The sequence below is a fragment of the Cygnus atratus genome, chromosome 15, assembly GCF_013377495.2.
Source record: "Cygnus atratus isolate AKBS03 ecotype Queensland, Australia chromosome 15, CAtr_DNAZoo_HiC_assembly, whole genome shotgun sequence".
NCBI classification, from domain to species: domain Eukaryota; kingdom Metazoa; phylum Chordata; class Aves; order Anseriformes; family Anatidae; genus Cygnus; species Cygnus atratus.
In genome coordinates, this window is record NC_066376.1 from 1,735,974 (window position 1) to 1,757,450 (window position 21,477).

General features: G+C 60.9%; 2 protein-coding genes across 2 annotated transcripts; one reads left to right on the top strand and one right to left on the bottom strand.

The window, feature by feature from the left end:
• Positions 1–868: 868 nt before the first annotated feature.
• On the bottom strand, positions 869–8,773 carry LOC118256384 (testis-expressed protein 2-like). The gene is made up of 12 exons (XM_035563319.1): positions 8,647–8,773; positions 4,402–5,282; positions 4,086–4,286; positions 3,698–4,001; positions 3,203–3,420; positions 2,851–2,997; positions 2,631–2,730; positions 2,329–2,461; positions 2,086–2,223; positions 1,673–1,885; positions 1,453–1,573; positions 869–994 (listed from the first exon to the last, which is right to left on the bottom strand). The coding sequence occupies exons 1-12, from the start codon at positions 8,771–8,773 to the stop codon at positions 869–871; spliced, it is 2,709 nt and encodes a 902-aa protein (XP_035419212.1).
• Positions 8,774–9,319: 546 nt separating this feature from the next.
• Positions 9,320–12,087, top strand: MSRB1 (methionine sulfoxide reductase B1). The gene is made up of 4 exons (XM_035563409.1): positions 9,320–9,410; positions 9,789–9,931; positions 10,035–10,149; positions 10,753–12,087. Exons 1-4 carry the CDS (start codon positions 9,356–9,358, stop codon positions 10,782–10,784), a joined length of 345 nt encoding a protein of 114 aa, XP_035419302.1. The 5' UTR covers positions 9,320–9,355; the 3' UTR covers positions 10,785–12,087.
• The last annotated feature ends 9,390 nt before the right edge of the window (positions 12,088–21,477 follow it).

Genomic DNA, 21,477 nt, shown 5'->3' on the forward strand with positions numbered 1-21,477 from the left:
TGGATCCTGCCTTTTTGAATGATTTTTTTTCACTGCCTGTGAAAAAAAAATCATTCTGCCAATCTGCCATCTTCACCTGAACCACGGTGAAGGGCTCTCCTTCCTCTTCCAGAGCAGAGCAGGTACCAAACAGCATTTCTGCCCAGTTGCTGCTGGCAGCACGGGGCCTCCCTGCTACCTGCCTCTGCCCAGCCTCACTGCCCAGCTCTCCCCTGACCATCTCTCGCGTGCACACCCCAGCACTTCTCCTGTCAAGCTGGAAGCACGATCCATGGCTTTCTCTCTCCAGGAACCCCACATGTGGCATCCATCCAGCCGTGGGAATGTGTGCGCAATAAGATGGCTGCTAGGTAAGACTGGGCAGTGACGGGTTTATTCAGGTTTTGGACTCGTTTCCCGCCCATGTTTTCCTTGCAGCCCAGCTGCCAGCGAGACGGGTGTGATGTGTCCTGGAGTTGTGATGCCTTGGGTCAGTGGTGATCACAACTCCTTGAATGTGGAAGCTGTCTTTGCATCCTGCACCCTCTTTGGGAACCAGGCAGGGGAAAACCTGGCCCTCTGCTGGTCTGGAGCTGCCCTCTTGGCCAGAAGGAGTCCTGAGATGCTGGTGGGAGATACATGAAGTTCTTGGGTCTCCAGCAAACCCCTTTCCCCGGGGTCTGGTTCAGCTCCAAACATGTGCTTGCAATATTGAAGGAGGCGGCTCATCTGTGCAGGAGCAGGATGTTGAGGATGAGATGAACCAAGAAGCCCAGGCCCCACGGCGTCGCACTGGGTGCTATCAGTGGCCAGGCCCCAGCTAACTCTGCATCCCAGCAAGGTCCCCGAGCCCTGTGCAGTGTCTCTGCCCTGCCCACGGGGCTGCACGTCAGAGCCTCCTCTCTCCCTTGGCCAGTAGGTCCCTGGGCAGCTCCCCAGTGGGTGGCTGAGGATCCAGGCCGGAGTTCATGATGGGAATGATGAGATCATCCATGTTCGGCATCACCAAAATTTTCTGTAAAGAGGAATCCAGAAAAACAAGAAAGTGGTTTTAAGTTCCACTACCTGAGTGCTGATGCTCTGGCCTGGAAGTGGCCGTGGCAGGAGCCACAGGAGCTTGGGGCAGAGATCAGGGCTGAGCACAGGGCCTGGGCTCCCATCCCCTCAGCAGCACTGACCATGCCTGGCCCTAGAGAATTACCAGCTCCAGATATCTCTGGGTAGGAACAAGCAGGAGCAGTTTATCTTCGGGCAGCTCCCCTGTATGGAGGGCTTCAGGAGTGGTTGTGGCAGAGGGGAGTGACAAGTGCCTTGAGGATATTCAAAGTGGTACTCTCTAGGGGCATTTGGGTACCTGAACATCTATGGGGAACCTTCTGTTCTTTCACCAGAGATCTCAAAGGTGAGAAGCAGAAAATAAACCAGCAGGGTTTGCTCAGCCCTTTAACAAACCCAGCCCTTTGGGACAGGCACCTGAAATTCATGCTGCAGCTTCTTCTCGATCCACTCGGTGACATGGAGGAACGTCACCTCCCGCTCACCCAGCTTGGGGCGCACCTTCAGCTCCAGCTGGGGTGGGACACGGAAGCTGTACCTGCGAGGGGAGAGGACAGCAGCAGAAAGCATCAAGCATCACGTCCCATGCACATGGCACAGCTTGTGGACCCCCCCCGGGAGGAAGGAGGGCAGGTACCAGACACGGTCCGTCGGTGGCGGGGGCACGTTCACGGCCAAGGTGCCCGCCAGCTCCTGCACCTCCACCGTCAGCAGCAGTGGCGTGTTGGAAACTTCCTCGATCTTCTTTTTGATGAACTCATTTTCGGTGGCCTTCTGGAAGTACTTGGACTTGGCGATCTTATCCACAAAGCGCAGGATCTTCCGGCCTGTGCTGTTTCCACTGACGTGGCTAAAGTAAGGGTGGGCTTAAAGTAAGCCACAGGGTGAGACCCGGAACCGTGCTGGGGCTCGGCGCCCCCCGCCACCTGCCACCAGCACCCCCCAGGGGTGGGACACCCTTGCCAAGGGCTGCCACGAAGCACCAGGGCCCCTGCCTGTGCCTCCCCCAGCACCTCCCTTTCTGCCCTGCGGCCCCGAGCAGCCCCTCACCCCTCGGTGCCGGGTGGGGGCACCCGCTCTCCCAGGGCTCCTGCGGGCTCTGCAGCAGCGATGTCCTCCTCGTCGGAGGAGCCGGCGCTGGACGACTCCGCGTCGCTGTCTGCCAGCAGGATCAGCCGAGGCCTGGCCCTGTGAGCCCCGGGCTGCATCATTGGGTGCCCTGGCACCAGCACCCTCTCGCCTCACTCAGGTGGGAGGATGTGGATGCCGCCCAGCCATGCACGGTCACCTTACCCCTCTCCTCCTGCCTCCGCCGGGCCGCTGTCCTCTGCAGCACCCTCCTTCCCCAGCTTGCAGAGGTTCATCTTCGTCTCAAGGGTCATCTGCAAGGAGCCGCTGTAGGTGACTTCCATGTCCACCCAGAGCCCTGCTGGGGAGGGAAGGGGCGAGCCCCTGTCAGTGCCACAGGGGCTGAGGGCTGCTCATGTGCCCACCGAAACCTCCCTGCTTTGGGGACGGGGCTGGCACCTCAGTAACAGCTGCTGTGGAGCCAGCCCTGGCATCCCTGCTGCTCTGCGAGGCTGCAGGGTTCGTACCTCGGTCATTGATGGTGGGCTTGGAGGTGCTGAGGATGGAGGGGATGGACGTGCCCATGTCCAGCTCTGTCAGCGTCAGCTCGTTCATGAAATACGGGAGCTGATGGAGGGAAACCACATGGGGATCGTCACCACAGCCTGGCACCCACCGTCGGGACAGGACGGGGCGCTCCTTGGTGCTGCCATCCCCCGTGACACCGGGGCCGTTCCTGTTTCTCACCTTGATCTTGCTTAACTTCTTCTGGATCTTGCTGGCCACCTGCTCGGCCCAGTACCGCTCCCGGAGGAAGTCCCAGAAGATGCGCCCCACCAGCGCGTTCACCCAGGCCGTGCACCCCTCGCTGTGCCCGGCCACGTCCTCGCCGAGCTGCGGATGGGGAGAAGCCACGAGCGCCTGGAGCAGGGTGGGACCTGCAGGCTGGGGCTCTGCTCCCCAGCACCGCGGCTCGGCCGCTCAAACCGTGGTGCTGGGAGGGAGGAGATGAACAACAGGACCGGGAGGCACCAGCGCCTGTGCTTCATCGCCTCCGCTCAGCCTGGCCAGCTCCGAGGGCTGGATCTGCCCCACTCACCTTCACGGGCACGGGGCTGCTCAGCACGCTGTGAGGGGGGCTCTGCTCCGGGCTGCCCCCTGCCTCTGCCGGCACGAATCGGGCCATGTAGGTGCTGTAATCCAGAAAAATCTTCTGTCGGACATTTCCAGCCAGGTCCTTGGGTCTGATGGCAGAGGGGATGTCCTCGGTGCTCCCTCCACTGCTGCTGGCAGCGCTCTGTGGAGCTGGTCCCATCCCTGGGGACAAGGGGACGTGACCGGGCTGGCTGCAGCGAGGGGTGACATGGTGCCCAGCCACAATGCACGCACGGTGACGTGCCACCCACCCTCTGCCAGAGAAAGGGGATCCTCCAAGCTCCCCCTGCTGCTGCACAAACTCTAGGCTGGTGAGCCCTGTCCCAGCTCCTCCACCTCCCTCCCCGCTCCCCGCTGCCTACCCAGAGCCTGTCCTCCTGCAGCGGGGCAGCTCCTAGCCCTGGATCGGTCCCGGTGCGGAGCAGTGGCCGCATCTCACCTGGCCTGGCTTCACCGCGGCTGCTGCTCGGGGTCCCGTGGCAGGCTCGCAGGAGGTGCTGGTACCACTCCTCCTTCTCCCTCCCCGTCCGTCCGAAGAGGTACAGGCACCTTTCCCTGCAGTCCCCCGGGACGTCCTGGATGGGCACCTGCGGCTTCTTCGTCCCTTCGTCCCCCTGCAGCTCTGTGCCATGTTCATCACTGCTCCTGTGCTCCGTGTCTGCGCGATCCGGGAAGAGGATGCAGATGGGGTATTTCTTGTTCCACAGCCGCTTTCGGGCTAGGCAGGGGGGGCAGAGGAAGACCTGCGACACCAAGAGTGACCGTGAGGCGCTGGGGATCCCTGCGAGGGGAGAGCCCCCCAGTCCCAAGAGCAGCTCCGCAGTCACCTTGGCATCGGTCATGTTGTAGCAGCGATGGCTGATGAAGGTGGCATTGAGGATTTCCTCCGCGAAGGTGGCCCGGCGCGGGATGTTGTTCTTGGGGTAGGAGAGCTTGAGGGTGGCCCCATCCAGAGTGGCCAGCACCGAGTGCGTGAGCGATGGGTGGTAGAGCTCAGGGTCGTAGACGTGCAGCTGGTTCAGCCAGCCCTGGAGGGGAGAGGATCTGGCTGCTCTGTGGTGCTGTGCAGGTTTGGGCAGCCCCAGCACTCAGCTCCTAGCACCCAGCCCCAGCACCCAGTGCCCGTGGCTGTCCCTCTCCTACCTGGAGGCCATGGGCTCCCCGCGGGCCCCCCGGGAGCAGCTCAGGGCGCAGGCGTCCCCGCGGCGGCGGAGGCTTCAGCAGGAGGAGCAGGATGGCGAGGAAGCCCAGCAGCAGCCCGCAGGTGAGCCCCAGGCAGAGGCCGGCGGCGTAGGGCGGCAGCGGCAGGACCAAGTAGCCGTAGGCGAGGAGCGCGACGCAGGCCAGGGCCCTGCCCGGCACCGAGCCCCCCGGCCGGGCTGCTGGCGGCTGCTCCGGGGGCTCGGCCTCCTGCTGCACGACCTCCACCACCTGGATGACGTCCCCGTAGGAGCAGATCTCGTAGCGGCAGTTCAGGCTGGGCTCCCAGGGGCTCCAGTCCCGCACCCGGCGGCCCCCAGCCCCTCGGCCCCCCGGCTCCCCTCGCCCGGGGCTGCCCCCTGCCTTCCCCCGTGCCGTGGGGCTGCTCTCCTCGGCCATGAGCCGGCTCAGCCGGCTGAGGGGCTCCTGCACGGCCTCCGACAGCCTCCTCTTGGTGTCCTCCAGCTTGGCCTCCCGCAGCCGGAGCAGGGCGGCGCGGCTCTCCGACGGGGAGACGCTGGGCGAGGACGGGGCCGTGCGGGACTTGGCCAGGCTCAGCCGTGGCTGCGGCCCCCGCGGGATGTCGGCCAGGAGCATCCCCGCGGGCTGGGGCGAAGGGAGAGGCTTCGTGTCCCCGTCCATGGGGAAAACGATCCCGCAGCCGTCCCGGCCACCGCTGTCCTCCCTGGTGCTGGCGGGATGAGACTTCATCCCATCGGCGTCCCTGTGCCAAGGAGAGCCTGGGGATGGTGCCAGGGCTGGGGAGGCGTCCGCTGCTGCCACAGCCTGCTCTGCCATCGCACGCATCGCCGGCAGTGCCAGTGCTGCCGAGGGAATGGGAGGGAGCAGCTCAGCCTGGCACCACGTCGAGGCACAGCGACAGACGCGGGGCTGCCTGAACCCCTGAGCATGTGCGTAGTGTCAGGAGGAAGGATGGCAGCTGCAGGCCAGGCTCTCAGGACCATCGTGGGGCCGAGCCCAGCACCCAGAGCATGGGGCTGAGCACAGGGAGCTCGTCCTCTGCCCCCACCCCTCCTCTCACAGCATCCCCGCGGCAGGAGCGGCGCTGAGCAGGTCCCGGCTGCAGGTGGGTGCTGCCCCTCGGGCTGCCTCGTGCCTGGGATGAGCCTCACCCGGGATCTTCAAAGCACTTTCCTACCACGAATTAATTACAGGCTGCGTCGCAGCTGCCTCCAGCTCCATTTATGTAATCTCATGCTTCGCGGCTTTTGCTTTGCTTCTGATTTACACGCGCCAACTGTTAACCCCAAATAATCTGGGGGGATGCCCCGGGCTGGGGGGGAAGGGAGAGATCACAGCAGGTCCTGGGGCTGGCGGCCCACGGGGAGCGGTGCTGGGGAGCACCTTCCCTCGCCTGCAGCGATGCTCAGGCAGGATCTGCCCCCTCTCAAGGGCGCGCTCCTCGCATTTACTCGGCAAACCCAGCACCAGGCTGGCACCACCCAGGGCTCCGGCACCCCCAACGCACCCGGAGCCTGGTGGCTCAGTGCCACAGCTGTCCCCAGTGCCACAGCTGTCCCCAGTGCTGTCCGTGGCCCCCCCCAGCCATGGCCGTGCCTACCAGAAAGCCCCGGTGCTGATCCGTGGCCCCGTTGGCTCAGGGGCTCAGCAGCTCCCCTGCGCGTGGCACGGGCTCGGTGCTCCGCTGCGCCGTGCCTGGCGTTTGGTTACCTCTGCTCCGGTATTCCTGGGTTTTAAAAGCTTAAAAAAAAAAAAAAAAAAAAAAGGGAAAAGAAAAAGTCTGTTTCCTGAGAGACCATTAGCAGAGTGGAAGACTGAGATAATAATAGCCTGGGTTTATATGGGAGTTTTCATCTGGCAGGGACAGCAAGTACAGCGGGGGCTACGTGTACGCTGCTGAGATGTAGCCACCTCTGGGGAGCGTGGGTGGCCGGGGGGGTGCGGAGCGGGGGACAGACCCTGCTGGGTCCCACAGCGGGGCCACCAGCACCCTGAGACAGAGCAGTGGGGGCTCCGTGCGGGGCAGCCCCGGTGAAGGTCTCGGTGATGGTTTAGGGCTCAGAAAGCAAATATTGAGCCTGGAGGTGTCTCTGGAGACAGCTTCGGAGTCTTCTAATTTCTCTCTTTCTGGCTCAGGTGCAGGATCCTGACTTGACGTGGTGCAGAAGGAGACACAAGCACAGCCTGGACAGGGCGGTGTCCCCGAGCACCTCCCCATTGAACACCCCCTTCGCACGCACAAGGCAGCAAAAGTGTTCCTGCCGTGCTTCGCTGCCCGGCGCTGGCTCACGCCAACGAATGATACCTACACCCTCCCAGGTGGGCCATTGCCAAAATGGTGTTTGCTTTTGATGGAAAAACAAGGAGAGTTAATTGAAAAATTAATCTCCAGCAGCCCTCTGCAGCTAATGAGAGCTGCCGGTGGCTGCTGGAGGCGGGCTGGCACCGCTAGCGGGGATTGTGGCAGAGCTCTGCCTCCTCTCAGAGAGGTTTTTATCACCCAGCCAAACAAGTTGGAAATCCCTCGTCTAATTATCTTCACAACATACCGCTACAGAAACCAAATTGCTGTGGTTACGAGTGCTGTAGCTGGAGAGCTCCCTGCATTATCCTGTGATTAAGGAGCGCAGGGCTTTGAAGAAAGTCTCGCTGCAACCTAAGGACATAAATTTTCTGCGTACTGCCATCTGACAAACGCAGACTGCTTCTAGGCAAAAACCGAGAGCTTTTAGTGCAGGCACGGCTTCACCTCCTGAAAAGGCTTCAGCTAGCAGAACAGGGGCTGGGTGGGCGATGCTGCCGCCCCGCAGGGTCCCGGGGGCTGCTGCGGCCGCTCCCGGAGCCTGCCTGCTTTAGGCTGGCTGAAAACCTGCGCCTGGAACGCGTATGTGGTGCTTCAGCCTGCTTGGAGCCCTCCCCGGTGCCCCACTCGTTTGGTCTCAGTGGATCAGGAGAGGCACCTTCACGACCGCACGGCGCCCGCTCCCCGCATAGCACCACGGAGCGTCCTCGGCTCCCCGCCGCCCCAGCCCCAGGCTCGTCCTCCCTGCGCCTGCCACGAGCCATCAATCCCCTGGGCTCGAGCGGGAGCGCGGCTGAGCCCGCGACGCACGCTTGACCTAATTTAAAACGGCAGCATCCAGAGGGCAGGAGCAGTGGCCCGGCGCGGGGGGCTCCACGTGCCGGGCAGCTGCAGCCCCCCCGACAGCAGCCCCGGGCTCTGCTCCGGGCTGAGGGACGTGGACGTGTCGCCGTCAGGAGGGACCGGAGCCCCTCTAAGCGCTCTGCTCCGGGCCTCGGGGCTCCTGCAGCTCCGTGGGACGGTCACCCACGTTTGCCTGAAGGGCCCCAGCTTTTTTCGCTCTTGCACCGAGGAAGGCGCAATCTGAGCGAGAGCCCGCAGACTGCATCATCCCGGAGTCCTCAGGTGAAGCGAGTGGGAAAGAGCCTCGTGGTGGTGCCTGGTGCTCCTGTAGGAAAAGCTCATCGCCCCCCCCCGGGCCTGCCAAGGAGCCGGCTGGCTCCTGCTGCCTGCGGTTCACCTTCACAGCAAAGCTGTTACCTTGCAGCACGCCGGGCCGCTGCCGCCTCCTCCTCCGGGAGCCCCCGCGCTCCACGTACCCCACGGGGGGACACAGCTCACATCCCACACCACTTCCCCACGCCAACCCCACAGACCCAGGCCCAGCAGGGACGGTCCCCACAGGGGCTGCTGGAACCTGGGTGTCCCTTTGTCCCCCGCTCTTGGGGTGGCGGGACGGACCACCGTCCCCGCTGAGCCTGCAGCCCACAGCGACCCCCACTTTCTGCCCCGTGGTGCCCGCAGCGTGTCCCGCACCCCTCCCGCAGCGTGCAGGGCTCCCCGGGGGTGCCTGTCCCCCTGTCCCCCTGACCCGCCGTCCCCCTGACCCCCCGTCCCCTCCGCTCTGGCCCGAGCCCTCCCCGGAGCCGCTCGCCGAGCCCCAGCCCACGGGGGAGCCCCCAGCCCCGTGCCGATCGCCGCCCGGCCTCCAGCACCGCTCCGGGCACCGGGGCTGCCCCCGGCCGCTCCCTGCGGGGCCCCGCTCCCGCAGCGCCCGTACCTGGCCCGGACTGCCGGGAAGGGTCGGTCCTGGGGCCGGGGGGCCGGGCTGGTGCCGGTACCGGGGGAGATCGGGGCCGGTGCCGGGGGAGGGGGCGGGCGGGGGGCAGCGCCGGTGCCGGTACCGAAGGGCTGATGCCGGTGGCGGTGCCGGTGCCGGAGGTGAGGGCTCGGCTCTGGTGCCGGTGCGGGGTCTGGGTGCCCGGTGCGGGGCCGGAGCTCGCCCCGCTCCCGCCGCCGGGGCCGGAGCATCCGCAGGACCGCGCCGGGCCCCGCTCCGCCCCGCCGAGCTCCGCCCCGGGGCCGGTCTCGGGGCCGGCTCCGTTCCGCTCAGCCGGCCCCGGTGCGGCGCCGGCGGGGCGGGGGGGCGGGGGGCACAGCCGGGACCCCCGTCCTGAGCCCGCCCCGGGGCCGGTGCGGGCGGTGCCGCGGAGTCCCGGCAGGAGCCGCCCCCTCCCCTCTCCCGGGGCTTCGCGGCCCCGGTTGGGGGGGGGGGGGGCGTGCACCGGGGGTCGGGCCCGGGAGCACGCGGGGGGGGGGGAACGGGGCCGGGCCCGCAGCACCGGAGCGGCCCCAAAAAGCCCCAACACCGCGGGACGGGGCGAGGGGAGCGGCGGGGACCGGGGGAGATCCCCCCCCCCCCGGTGGGACCCCCCCCGGTGGCCCCGGGGCTCCGCGGCGGCTGCAGCGGCACGGGGCGGGCGGAGGGGGCGGGGCCTGGGGCGGGGCCTGGACAAGTGGGCGTGGCGTCAGGGGGCGTGGCGGTGGGCGGGGCAGGTGGGCGGGGCACCGGGGGGGCGTGGTCAGTGGGCGGGGCGGCGGGGGGGTTCCGCCATGTCGTTCTGCGCCTTCCTGGGGGGCGAGGCGTTCCGCGACCACTTCGAGCCGGGTGAGCGCGGCCGGGGGCGACCCGGGGGGTCCCTCTGCGGGCCGGGGGGAGGCCGGAGGGGTCGGGGGAGCCTCTTGTAAAGGGGATCGGGGGGGGGGGGGGTGCAGCGCGTCCGGGGGGCTCCATCCTGCGGGGCTGGGCTGGGGGCGAGCCCCGGGGGGCCGGGGAGGTCCCGCTTCGGGTCGGGGGCAGCTTGGAGGGTCTGGGGGCGCTGGGCCCTTTGGGCGAGCCCAAAACTCCCTCTCGGTGCCCGGCCCTGTGCTGTCGGCTGCACCAAGGGGTAGAGCCCGAGTGTGCGGGTGTCCCGGGGCAGCTGACACGGCCCCGGGGCTGCTCGGGGGTCTCAGCGCTGAGCACCCCCCTGCCATCCCCCCCCAGGCATCTACGCCTGCGCCCGGTGCGGCTACGAGCTGTTCTCCAGCCGTGCCAAGTACGAGCACTCCTCGCCCTGGCCGGCCTTCACCGAGACCATCCACGAGGACAGCGTGGCCAAGCGCAAGGAGCGCCCGGGGGCCTTCAAGGTGACGGTTCCGAAACTCTCGGGAAGGGGCAAAAAAAGCCCGTTTCTCATAGCAGGGCCTGTGCTGATGAAGGCCCCTTGTGACCCCCTCCTTGTGTTGCCAGGTGTCCTGTGGCAAGTGCGGCAACGGGCTGGGCCACGAGTTCCTCAATGATGGGCCCAAGAGGGGGCAGTCCCGTTTCTGAATATTCAGCAGCTCGCTGAAATTTATCCCGAAAGGTAAGGGCTGTGCCTCACCGGGCTGGCTCCGTCCTCGTGGTTATTTGGGGGCCACTGCCAGCCTGGCTGCGCGGTGAGGGATGTGGTAAGCCCGGAGCCACCCAGGCCCCCAGCAAATCCCACACGCCTCAGCCTGGTCTGTGGGTGGCTCTGTGGGGGCTCTGGGGGCTCTCTGACCTTGCACGGTGGAACGTGGGGCGTGCTGGAGGTGCCCCAGGTCCCCGTGTGTCAGGGGAGCAGCTGAACCGTGGAGGCATTCTGCTGGCGGTGCAGAGCCAGGGCAGGATGGCGCTGAGCTTGCTGGCTCGCTCCCCACAGTAGTCACGTGTGAGGTCTGAACGTTGCCTCTACTTTATGGTAGGGGAAGGCCAGTTCTTCTTTCTCCTGGGGTTATTGTGTAGTTTGCTTCCCCAATGTCAGAAAAAGGCTTTGGGAGGCTGTGTCTGACCTTGGGGCAGCACCCCAGCCGTGTCTTGCTGTTCTGATTGTCCAACTGCGATGCTCGTGAAGCACGAGCTGTGTGTAGCAAAGTAACTATAAACTGGGCTGGGGGGTCTGGAGCAAGACACACGGGCCCTGATTTCTTTCCACCCCCTCTTCCAGGCAAAGCAGACAAGGACCCAAAGGAGAAGTAAGCGAGCTGCTCTACACGACATGCTGCTGGGGGCTGATCCTGTGTTCACATCTTGGGGTGCACTGGGAGCAAAAGGCCCCCCGACAAAGCTCCTGGTTCCCCCAGGCTGGCTCCATGCTCCAAGACATTTCCATTCTGGGTGCTGGGAGGGAGCTGGGAGGGGAGGGGGGGCTGCGGCGGCACTGCACTTGCCGGGGGCCGGGTTGTATGACCCGTGCCTGAGGTTATTTTGCACAGATTGAGCTGAAGGCTGCAGCTCTTCATTTTACCTTCCCTTTCCCCCTCCCCGACCATCTCTTCCCCCAGACATCCCTGCCTCTGCCAGCAGCTGCCGCTGAGTCCTTTCTGCTTTGCCCACCGCAGCAGCACGTGTGCCTGCAGCCCTGCCTCCGCTGGGCGCTGGGGCAGTTCTGCTGGTGACCGGCAGAGCCGGGGCTGCCTCAGCGCCGTGGCCAAGACGGGCAGGCTCTGCCTTGCCACCGCTGCCACCCAGAGCTGCTCCGCTGACATCTCGGGGGGGCGGCGCTGGATTAGCGGGGAGCAGAGCCTGGGTTAATCTCTGGTGCTATTCTGGGCTGGGATCATGGTATGAATTGCCCTCTGTAAACCCTTCCAGGATGCTGGGGCAAGGATGTTCTGATGACCCTGCTGGACAACACCCAGGTGTTTCACCCCTTGACCCACCTTGCAGGCAGCAGAGGTGGTTCTGCATTTGCTGTGTCCTCTGGGCCTGGCTCTGGCTCTGCCTCGCAGCAGACCTATTATTACTGTGTTGTAACCCTCGCGGTGTTAACGGTTCCTCCTTGCTTTACGCTGCTGTAAGGGAAGCCAGAACCAGGCTCACCGACTGCACCTTGCACAACTCAGGCTTTAGGAGTCACGTTCGCGTTCTCTCTGCACTCAGAAGGGCTCTGACACTGATCTCTCCTTAATTCAGGGTCTGATTCGTGGCCTTCCCTCACTGTCCCACTTTGCTCACTGCCCAGAAACCAAATCCTCCTCTTTGGAATCGGTACAGCAGGGTTTCTGGGCACAGCAAACCTTTGACCCGTGGGTCCGGTGGTGTAACTGGTGCAGCACGTGAGCGGGGTGGTGCAGCCACGCTGCAGCGTTACAGTTTGGCTGCGCTCAGGGCTCTTTGGGGGCTTTTCTCCATGTGCTTTTTGCCTCCTCAGGCCTCCTGGGCTAGAGGGAGCGGCACCGGCCACAAGTGCACTGTGCCAGCTCGTTCCCTGGAGCTCACTGCTCATCTTGTACCTCTTTGAACGCTGAAAATAAACCATTGATTCACTGTGTCAGAGAAATAGCCTTCTTATTTTGTCTTTTAAAAGCATTTCTGCTGGTGCCTGGGGAGCCCACCGTAGGTTTCCTCTCCAGGGGATTTCTTGGTGGTGGTCCCAAGGATGGGGAGGCGCCGGGTAAGGCAGGCTCGGGACACGAAGCACGGACACGTGGGCAGAGCTTGGCCCCTCTGGAAGCCTGGCCAGTGACCTGGGAGTGGGTTGCCCCCGGTGTCCCAGGGGTGCAGGGCTGGTGGCCGAGGTGCAGCACGGAGCAGCCGGGCACCCGGCCTGCTGGGGGGTCCGCAGCCGGGGTGGTCCCCCTGAGGCTGGGGTGGGTTTGTGTCTTACCCTGGGTTTTGGATGGGAGGATGAGGATGCATTGGAAGTCTTTGGGCTTTGTGAGGGTCAAAACTTTAACCGGGGAAGGCTTTCTTTATCCTTAAATCATCATTTCAGCTCAACTGCAGGCGCTTTTAGGCTGTTGCAGTGTGTTCTTGGTAAATCATGGCCTCTGGCAGGGCGTTCTGGGAAGAAGGGACGAGTTTTAGCAGTGTCTCAGCAGTTTCCCTGTAAGAAGCCATATGTGAGGCTGGAAGGCACAGTTGGTGGCGGCAGCTCTGCTGTCCCCTGCTCCCCAAAGGTCTCTTCATCCCGGCTTCATGGAGGCTGAAGGCTGAGCTGGGCTTTGCTGGACCCCTTGTCCCCCCCCGGTGCTGCCTCCTGCCCGGTTGTCCCCAGGCGGACCGAGCACCTGACCGGCTCCGTTACACTAATTGCTAATGAGATCCCGGCACGAGCTCCAAGCCGCTTTTCAGCTAATTAATCCCCCCGATCCGCTGCTATGCCTCCAGCCCGGTGCCCCCGAGCGAGGCCTGGAGGCCGGGGCAGGGCTGGGGCCTTCTCCCAGCGCCCAGGTGCCACCGGGAGGGGACGGGGGGGACATCCCCCTGCAATTCGGATTGCCTGCAGTTCGGATTGCCTGCAGTTCGGATTGCCTGCAGTTCGGGCCGCGGCCGCGGGAGGGTGCCCGCGGTGTTCCCAAGCCTCTGCTAAAGGCTGGCTCCTCGCCCGGCGGCTGCCCCCGGGGCCTCCCCCAGGGCGCGGGGCACGAGCAGGGGGCAGGCAGCGGCGTGTTCCCCTCGAGCAGGGAGGAGGAAAACCGCCCTGAGCCAAAAGGGGAAAAGAAGGGGGGGGGGGAGGAAAAAGAAGGGGAAAGGGAAAACTGGGAAAAAACTGGGAAAAAGGGGAAAAAAGGGGGAAAAAGGAAAAAAGGGAAAAAAAGGGGGAAAAAGGGGAAAAAGGGGAAAAAAAGGGGAAAAAAGGGGAAAAAGAAAAAAAAGGGAAAAAATGGGAAAAAAAAGAAAAACGGGAAAAAATGGGAAAAAAACTGGGAAAAAATTGGGGAAAAACTGGGGAAAAAGGAGAAAAAGGGAAAAAGGGAAAAAATGGGAAAAAAGAAAAAAAGGGAAAAAATGGGAAAAAAGAAAAGGAAAAAATGGGAAAAAAGAAAAAAAAGGGAAAAAAGGGAAAAAGGAAAAAAAGGGAAAAATGGGAAAAAAGGAAAAAAGGGAAAAAATGGGGAAAGAAGGGGGAAAAGGGAAAAAGGGAAAAAGGGAAAAAGGGAGGAAAGGAAAAAAAGGAAAAAAGGGGAAAAGGGAAAAAGGGAAAAAGGGAGGAAAGGAAAAAAGGGAAAAAGGGGGGGAAAGGGAGAAAAGGGTTAAAGGGGGGGGGGAAGGAAAAAAAGGGAAAAAAAAGGGGCAAAGGAAAAAAAAAAGGAAAAAAAGGGAAAAAAGTGGGAAAAAGTAATAAATACATAAATAAAAAGCCCAGGATGCCCTCCCAGGGATGAGATGTTTTCCCGACCTCTGGCTGGAGCTGCTGATGCCACAGAGCCTGTCAGGGGAGGCTCGAAGGCTTCAGGCACGGTGCTGTGGGTGCAGGATGCGGCCCACCAGGGACAGATTCCCCCCAAGCCTCCCCAACTCCTCCGGGCACCCCGGGTCCCCCGGCCCCGCAGCGAGGGGATCAGCCCCGGCCATCCCTGCCTGCACGGCTGGCCTGGAGCAGCCCTTCCCCCGCCATTAATCCTAATTTTATTGTTGCGCTAATAGTCAATTCTGCCTTAATAAGAAGATTTTGCTTAGTTGGGCAAAAGAGGCCCCGTATTGGCGACGTGGGTTTAATGACATAAAGGGCTCTGAAGGCAGAAATTGAATTACGTTAGCAGGCCGACGTAAACTTCCCTGGTTGTTTAAAAAATCATTAATTTCCTCCCCCGTAGCCTCCAGCTGACCTCGCTTTTTAATTTTTTAATTTTTTTATTTGCATGACATGAGGTGGACTTGCCTCTTTGACCCTCCTCAGCATGGCTCCGGTGGAAAGCCGAGCGGCCAGGGCACAGCGAGATTCAGATTAATTCTCCTAATAAAGACGACAAGCCTTATAGAAATTACGTTACGCGAGGAAAAAGAAGATGACCTGGAGGCATTAGGAAGCTCAAATTACCGTTATTCTTTCGAGCAAGTGCCACAGGAAGAACAAGGAGGCTGCCCAGGGAGCCCTCCACCTGCAACGGGTTTCTTTTACCTTAAATTTTCAGTTTTATTTCAATTTGGCCACTACCAGGTGAAGGGGCTCAGTGCTGCTGTGGGGGCCAAGGCTGGGTTCGGGTTGCCCCTGCAATCCTGATCCTTTGCAGGGTCCCAGCCCACTGGGTACCGCGCTCTGCAGGCACTTAGGAACACCGCTTCATTTAAAACGAGTTGTTCCAATTCCTTGCGGGGCCATAAAACTGCAGTGAGGGCTGGAGCTGGTTTTGTGTCAACTGCAGAAAATAAAGTTATGGGAATTTAAAAAAAAAAAAAAAAAACACGCACCCCGCTGGTTTCCCTGGCACGCAGGGGGCTGTAAGGAGCCGAGGTGCTCCCCCCCAGCTCGCCTGCCAGCGCCCATCCCAAGAGCACACCTGTCAATAGGGCACATCCAGCAACAGCTGGGGAAAATTAAAGGCTTATTTCACTTCGTTTGCCGATAATAACTTCATCTATCTTTATTCCGGGCTGCCTCCCACCCAGCAGCCGTCGCTCGCCTGGTGGGAGGGAATCGCTGACCTATTTCGTGGAGTTTGCTTAATCCCAGTGAACCTTCCCAAGCCATGAGGTGAGGAGATTTGTTTTCAGTTTGCGGTGCGCGTTAATTAGGGAGATAATGACTGGAAACACTCGGGGCGAGTCTGAGCTCGACGGAAAAATGTTTAGCCCAAGGAAAATTTAAATCATTTTTTCTTCTTCCCTGGCTGCTGAGATCTGACTTTTTAAGGCAATTAGCGAGTGTTTATTTGTTAATCAGTCATACTTATACGCTTGCTTTGGGGTCTTATCTCACGCTCCCAAGTGCACATTGCTTCTAATCATAATCCGCATTTTTGATGTGTGAAATACCTGTCCCGGGATGCTGCGTGTGCTGCCGGCTGTGCCAGGATGCGGCGATGGGGCTGCCGCTCATCCTGCCCGGTCCTGCGCCTCCGCCTCTGCTTGCTTCTCCCCACGGAGCACCCAAAGATCCCTGGGCTCCCTCCGCATCCCAAGCGCATCCTGGTTTCTCGGGGGTACCTTTCCCCACGTGGGTCTCCCACAGACTCTGCCCGGGCTGTGCCACGTCCCTCCCAGCTCACGGCGGGGCCGTGGGGGTGCAGGGGAGCTGTGGGCATCCTGTGCCCCCGCGTGGAGCTGCCGGAGGAACCCTCCCCAAGGCGCCCAGGAAAGCTGCTCTGGGATGCGCCAGCATCGCTCCAGCACTGCTGGGGGGAGCTTGGAGCAAACGTCCCCCTTCTGCAGGGTCCGGCACAGCCCCACGGCCGCCGCTTTCAGCAGCAGATCCCAAGCCCCCCAGTGACCTCGGCCCACTGAGAAATTTGACTTTTGCCTGAAAACGTGGAGGCAGCCACGCTCGTGCTGCTTTGCGGGGCATGCCGGACATCGGCGGCACTGGGGACCCGTGGAGACACCTTGGATGCAGCAGGACAGGGTTTGGGTGTCCCCCCGGGGGGCACAGGGCTCCCGTGGCATTTCGGGTGCCCCGGCTGTGCCGTGCCCTGGCTGTGCCGTGCCCCAGAGCCGGCGATGCCGGCGCCGGGCTCTCCCCTCTGCCCGGCCATGCGGTGCGCGCTTCTAAGCGCTGCACTTCACTGTCTGCAGTAATGATTTGTTGCTTGTAAAACCACTGTGATTAACTACGGTTTAGCCTCCCAGTTTCATGTCTTATCATGTTTCATCTCACACAAAAGACATTTACAGTCTATTTTCAACTTCAAAGCAAATGCTTCTTGCGTGAGCATTAAGGAAGGCAAATATTTAAGCAGAACCTGTATGGTATTAGCGTCTCTTGATGTTCCCTGCTGAGCGAGGATTGATGGCTGCCTGAAAAGGCAGGTTTTTCCTATTGTTTTATGCACCAGTGATTAATATTTCATGTTCCCACTGTTACATATTTGCTGGCTGGCACTGGCCTACCCTGACAGTGCTTTCTCCGTGTTTTACATGTCTAGCTTTTATGCTCTTCAATATAGGAAGTGTGACTCTTGGCAGGGTCCCTTGATCTTATTGAAGCCTCCTGACCAAGTTTTTCGAATTACTATCATCTTGATGGCATTAGGCTGACAGCATGTTTTCTCTTCCCCCTGGTATCTCTGTCCTGTCAGTTTGTGGTGCTCTGCCCCAGCTTTGGGGGTTGTTGTGGGATGGGGACAGCAGCATCTCTCCCTTCCTGGTCATGTGCCGCCTTTCCCTGGCAGGGACATCGGGGACGGCACTGGGGCAGGGGCTGTGCCACCCCGCAGGGGTTTGCAGGGCTTGCACTGGACTCACCAACACTTTTGCACTGTGCAACCAAGCCCACTGGGAAAAAACAAAACAAAAAAAAAAACAAGTTCCCGGTCAACCTTGTCAAAGCAGTAGGAAAATAGCCCAGGACCAAATTCCTCTGCTTTGAACACGATGGCACACTGGTGTGCATTTGTCTGAATGCAAAACATATTAAGACCAGGAACTGCGAGGGACGGCTCTGCTTATCATCTAGCTTGGAGTTAATATAATTCAATTAGTATGAGCAGTAAATATAGCTCGTTTTAATTTAGATGGAGGGCTTGCTGCAGCTCTATCCTTTAATTTCAAGAGAGGGGAAGCTGTGGGAGGACTGCCAAGAATTTCTGCAAACCCCACATCGTCTCCAGGGCTGCGGGCGCTTGCTCCGGGTGCGGGGGCCACCTCCGAGTGGGCGCCCATCGAGGGGTCTTCCCCCGGTCCGCTGGAATACGGAGGCTGTAAACTGCACCAGCGTTGGATGCGAAATAGAGACTGGAAAGCCACCAGGAGGAATAAGCGGTGCAGGCTATTTAAAGAGGAAACGATCAGCTCAGGAGAGAGCTGCAGACATGTGTCTTCAGGGCTGTGCTGCATTCTTAGGAGATTATTTTAAATGTGTGCATCTTTTCTGCATCACGGTCTATCTTTGTTCCCCTCTGACGTCTTGAGTTGGGGATGGTATTTTATGGCCACGGCGGTGCCTGCCAGCAGCACGACAGTTCTGCTGGAAATTAACTTCTCCGAGCTTTAAAAACCTCGCAGCCATAAAATTCAAAGTAAGAGATCAAACCAGTTAAGCTCGGATTAATCTAAGCCACTGGCTCTGGCAGGCCCAGCATCTAGGCTCCGACGGGGGATGAAGTGCTCGGGAAGCGCTCGGCAGCGCCGGAGCAGGTGAGCTGCTGCCCTGCTTCTCGTAGCCACGTCCCGTGTCCGTCTGTCCGTCCGTCCCGGCACAGCATGCTCCCTGCTGTCCGTCCAGATGAGTTAACCCCGACCGTGGTGCTTCCTGCCCACCCACCTCGGACGGTGGGGCAGAAATCGGGTGGCTGGCTCTTTTTTGAGCGGGGTCTGCCTTGAGCTGAGTGGGGCTTGTGGGCGCGGCGTGCACGCGAGTGTGCAAACGTGCACACGGGGCGAGGTCGGTGCTGGGTCAGGGGCTAATGAAGCTCATGAAATACATCCTCCTCTGCTCACTAGGCCAAGTGGAGTGTTTTCTATCATCCCTCCTGACATTACCGCATAACTGAGATTGCACTTAATTAAAATAGCTCATTTAACTGATGGCTCCTCAGATGCAGTACTGGAGGTTGTCCGCTCTTCCTGCGCAGCCCCCGCGCAGCGCGGAGGTGCAATAAGCAGGCACGGCACGATGCACTGCTCCTGCTCCACCACGCTGTAAGGAAGGAACTGCTGCAAAAGGCATCTGGGGGGCAATGAAAATGCAAAAATCCAATCCCCAGACCCGTGATTGGTATCGATCCTGGGTAACTGCAGCTTGCTCTGCGTGGGAGCAGCTGCCCAGGAAGGCGTGCAGCCCTGTGCCCCCATCCCATCCAGGGTGCAGGTTTTAGCTGGGTTTAGATGAACATCTCTGCCTGGGTATAGATGAAACAGAGAAAAGTAATGAGAAGCTGTAATTTGCCAATACACGCTGAAGGGCGAGACAGGTCGTGTCTTCAATTACAGCTGCTCACGTGCGTGAGTCGCCAAAATATGCAAGGTATTCGTTTAATTTCTCCATTTGAGGCCATCACGGTATCCTGATACTTATCAAAACAGAGGTTTGGATGTATGCTCTGGGGAGGAAACTTGCTCTTGCAGACAGCCCACGTCAAGCCAAGACACCACTTAAACCTTCACAACTGTGCCTAGATTGAACCTGTATGTGGGTGTGGGCTGGTCTCCTGGCGCGGGATCGTTTTTACCCGGCATTGTGCAGGATCTGAATTTCTCCTTTGCACAGCAGCAGAGATAAGTGCTTCCCAATCCCTTTCCCCAAGCCAGGGCAGTGCCCGTGGGAGCTGTGGCCACCCTAAGCTTGGCTTCCACCAGGCTCAGGAATTTTTCCCCGTCTGTCCCTGGTGCCTGGGGATGGGGCTGCCCCAGTTCTGCGGCTGCGCTGTCCCTGGGGAGACGTGGCAGAGCCACACCGGTGCCCTGCTAGCAGCTCTGGCTGCAGGGCTCCAGCCCACTGGGAAGGGTAAATGACTGCAAAGCCATAAAGAAGTCTGTAAAATTAGCGGCTAATTAGCAGTGACTGTGGTGTGCGCTGCCACGCTGGCGCTCCCTACGAGGGCGGTGCGCGTTGCACAGCTCTGCTCCCCAAACTGAAGCATTTGCATGTGCCTGTAGCCCAGAGCTACCAGTCTGTAATTGCAAAATTAGGACAAAACAAGTGATTTGTTGCTACAAATGATAGGAGCAAACAGAAACACCTCCCATCAGCGCTCTCGCAAGGCTGACATCTGCCTCCAGCCGCCTCCTGTTTCCATAGCTCTGGTCTGCGGGAGGTGACGGGGCGCACAGCAGGAGCAGGGCTGTGCCTCATCCCCTGGGCAGGATGGGCACTGCTTGTTCCAGGTGTCTGCAGAGATCAGCAAGGGTTTGGGTTCCTCTGCTCCCTGCATGGAACGCAGCATGCAGGGATGGATGGGGGGGCTGGAAGTTGGGCTGGGGGCAGTGATGCGCCATGTGGTCCCCAGCCACATGTGGTCCCCTGCCGTGTTGTCCCCTGCTGCCACAGCCCCAGTAAAGGCTCTCGCTGCCTCTGGGCTGCTGCTGGTGGTGCTGGCTGGGTATCGAGTTTGTGTCGGGGGATTTGCAGGGTCGGTGCTTTCCCTTCCCTCTGCTTTGCCTGCAGGCAGCCCCGAGCCAGGCAGCCATGGAGGCGAGCTGAACCGAGCACCGCAAAGCATTTGCCATAGAATCTGAAGAATTTGGAGTGAAACCCCCAAAGAAATTAAGCACAGATGGGTTACAGGGGGAAAAAAGAAACCCGAATTCCTCCTGCCGCTCGGTGCTGCCTCAAGCACAGCCGCTCGTCCCTGCTGCAGCTCCGTGCTGGCCCTGGGACCGGACAGGCACCGTGCCGGGGTCACCGGCTCCTCCACTGGGGATGGTGCCAGGTGGCTCCCGGGGTGTCCTACAGCAGCTGGGGCTGTCGCTGCTTCCCCAGCCCCATGGGAGCCATCCGGAGCCCCACGCCTCTGCGCATCCGCTTCCCGCCGTCCCTCCCCGCCCTCCTGCCCACACTCTGTGCATTTTCCACCCCGAGCCCCCTGCAGCACGCCATTTCCTGGTGTCTGAATGCAGGGCCAGGCAGCCACAGCTGTCCCCGCAGCAATGTGCTGCGTGCTGGCGGGCCCCTGGGTGCCAGCAGGATGGTTTGTCACCTGGAGGGGCGAGGACTGCCCCGCAGGGACTGCAGGTTCCCATCCCGCAGGTTCCCATCCCGCAGCCACACAGGGACTCCCTCCCCAAAGCATTGGCCCTCCAGAGTAGCAAAGCACGGGAGGAAATACGTGACAAGAATTAATCTTTCTTGTCCAATTAACAGCACAAGGAGAGGCCCTGGGGGTGCAGCTGAAGCAAGGTGCAAGGGGTGCTGGCGATCCCAGTCCCACACCAGCATTTCTGGGCTGTAATTACCGGGATTTGGGGCTTTCTGCTTGAGCTGGCGCGCTGCTGGGTGCTCCCCATGCTCCCACACCTGCCTGCTGCCTTCAGCTCCTCACATAGTTCCGACGCACCATCAGGGTTTTCTTTTACAGCAAGCTCAACGCTGTTGATTGTGTTAATGGGTAGAAATGAGGTCGAATTGTTCCTCTGTGTAAAATCCATCGGCAGAATAGCAGCGGCTTGGCTGCGAAGCTCGAGCTGTGGACGGCCACGACCTGATCCACCGTGGCTTCGTTGTGTGCTCACCAACGGAGCAAAGCTCCTCCGGCGAGACGTGCCGCCAGGAGGAAGGGCCAGAGGAGGAAGGGCCAGGCCGTGCGGTATTTTTTCTTCTCTGAAGGTGCTGTGGATAATTGCCGTTGTGTCGGGCTGACGTTATTACGGTGCGTTCGGTACGTTCCCATGTGCGGAGCGGCGTTAAACGACATCCAGATGAAGCGAGCACCGGTGCAGGCTGGGAGCGGGGCCGGGCCGGAGGAAGGAGGAGTGTGCGCGGATGCGGCCCTCCAGATGCAAACAATAAGGCCAACGGGTCTTGATTTCATCTGTCAAGTAATTGGGCTGGAAGTCTGTGCATGCTAATGACTCCACATCAAGCGGCTTGGTGTTCAGATGTGACCCATCCCGCTCCGCGGGGAGCGCGGGGGGCTGCAGCCTGCGGTGGCCGTGATGAATAACCCCCAGATGTTATCCCATAGGGTAAGCGAGCCCCACACGTATGTTGTTAATAATGCCAAAGATCTGAGGTTAAAAATGACCAGGGGGCATCCACATGAGCCCGGGGATGGTGGCTCCCACGGGCTGGCCCTGCTGCGGGGGCGGCTGAGAGGGGCTGGGGCTTGGCCCCGTGCCGGGGCTCCCCGCTCTG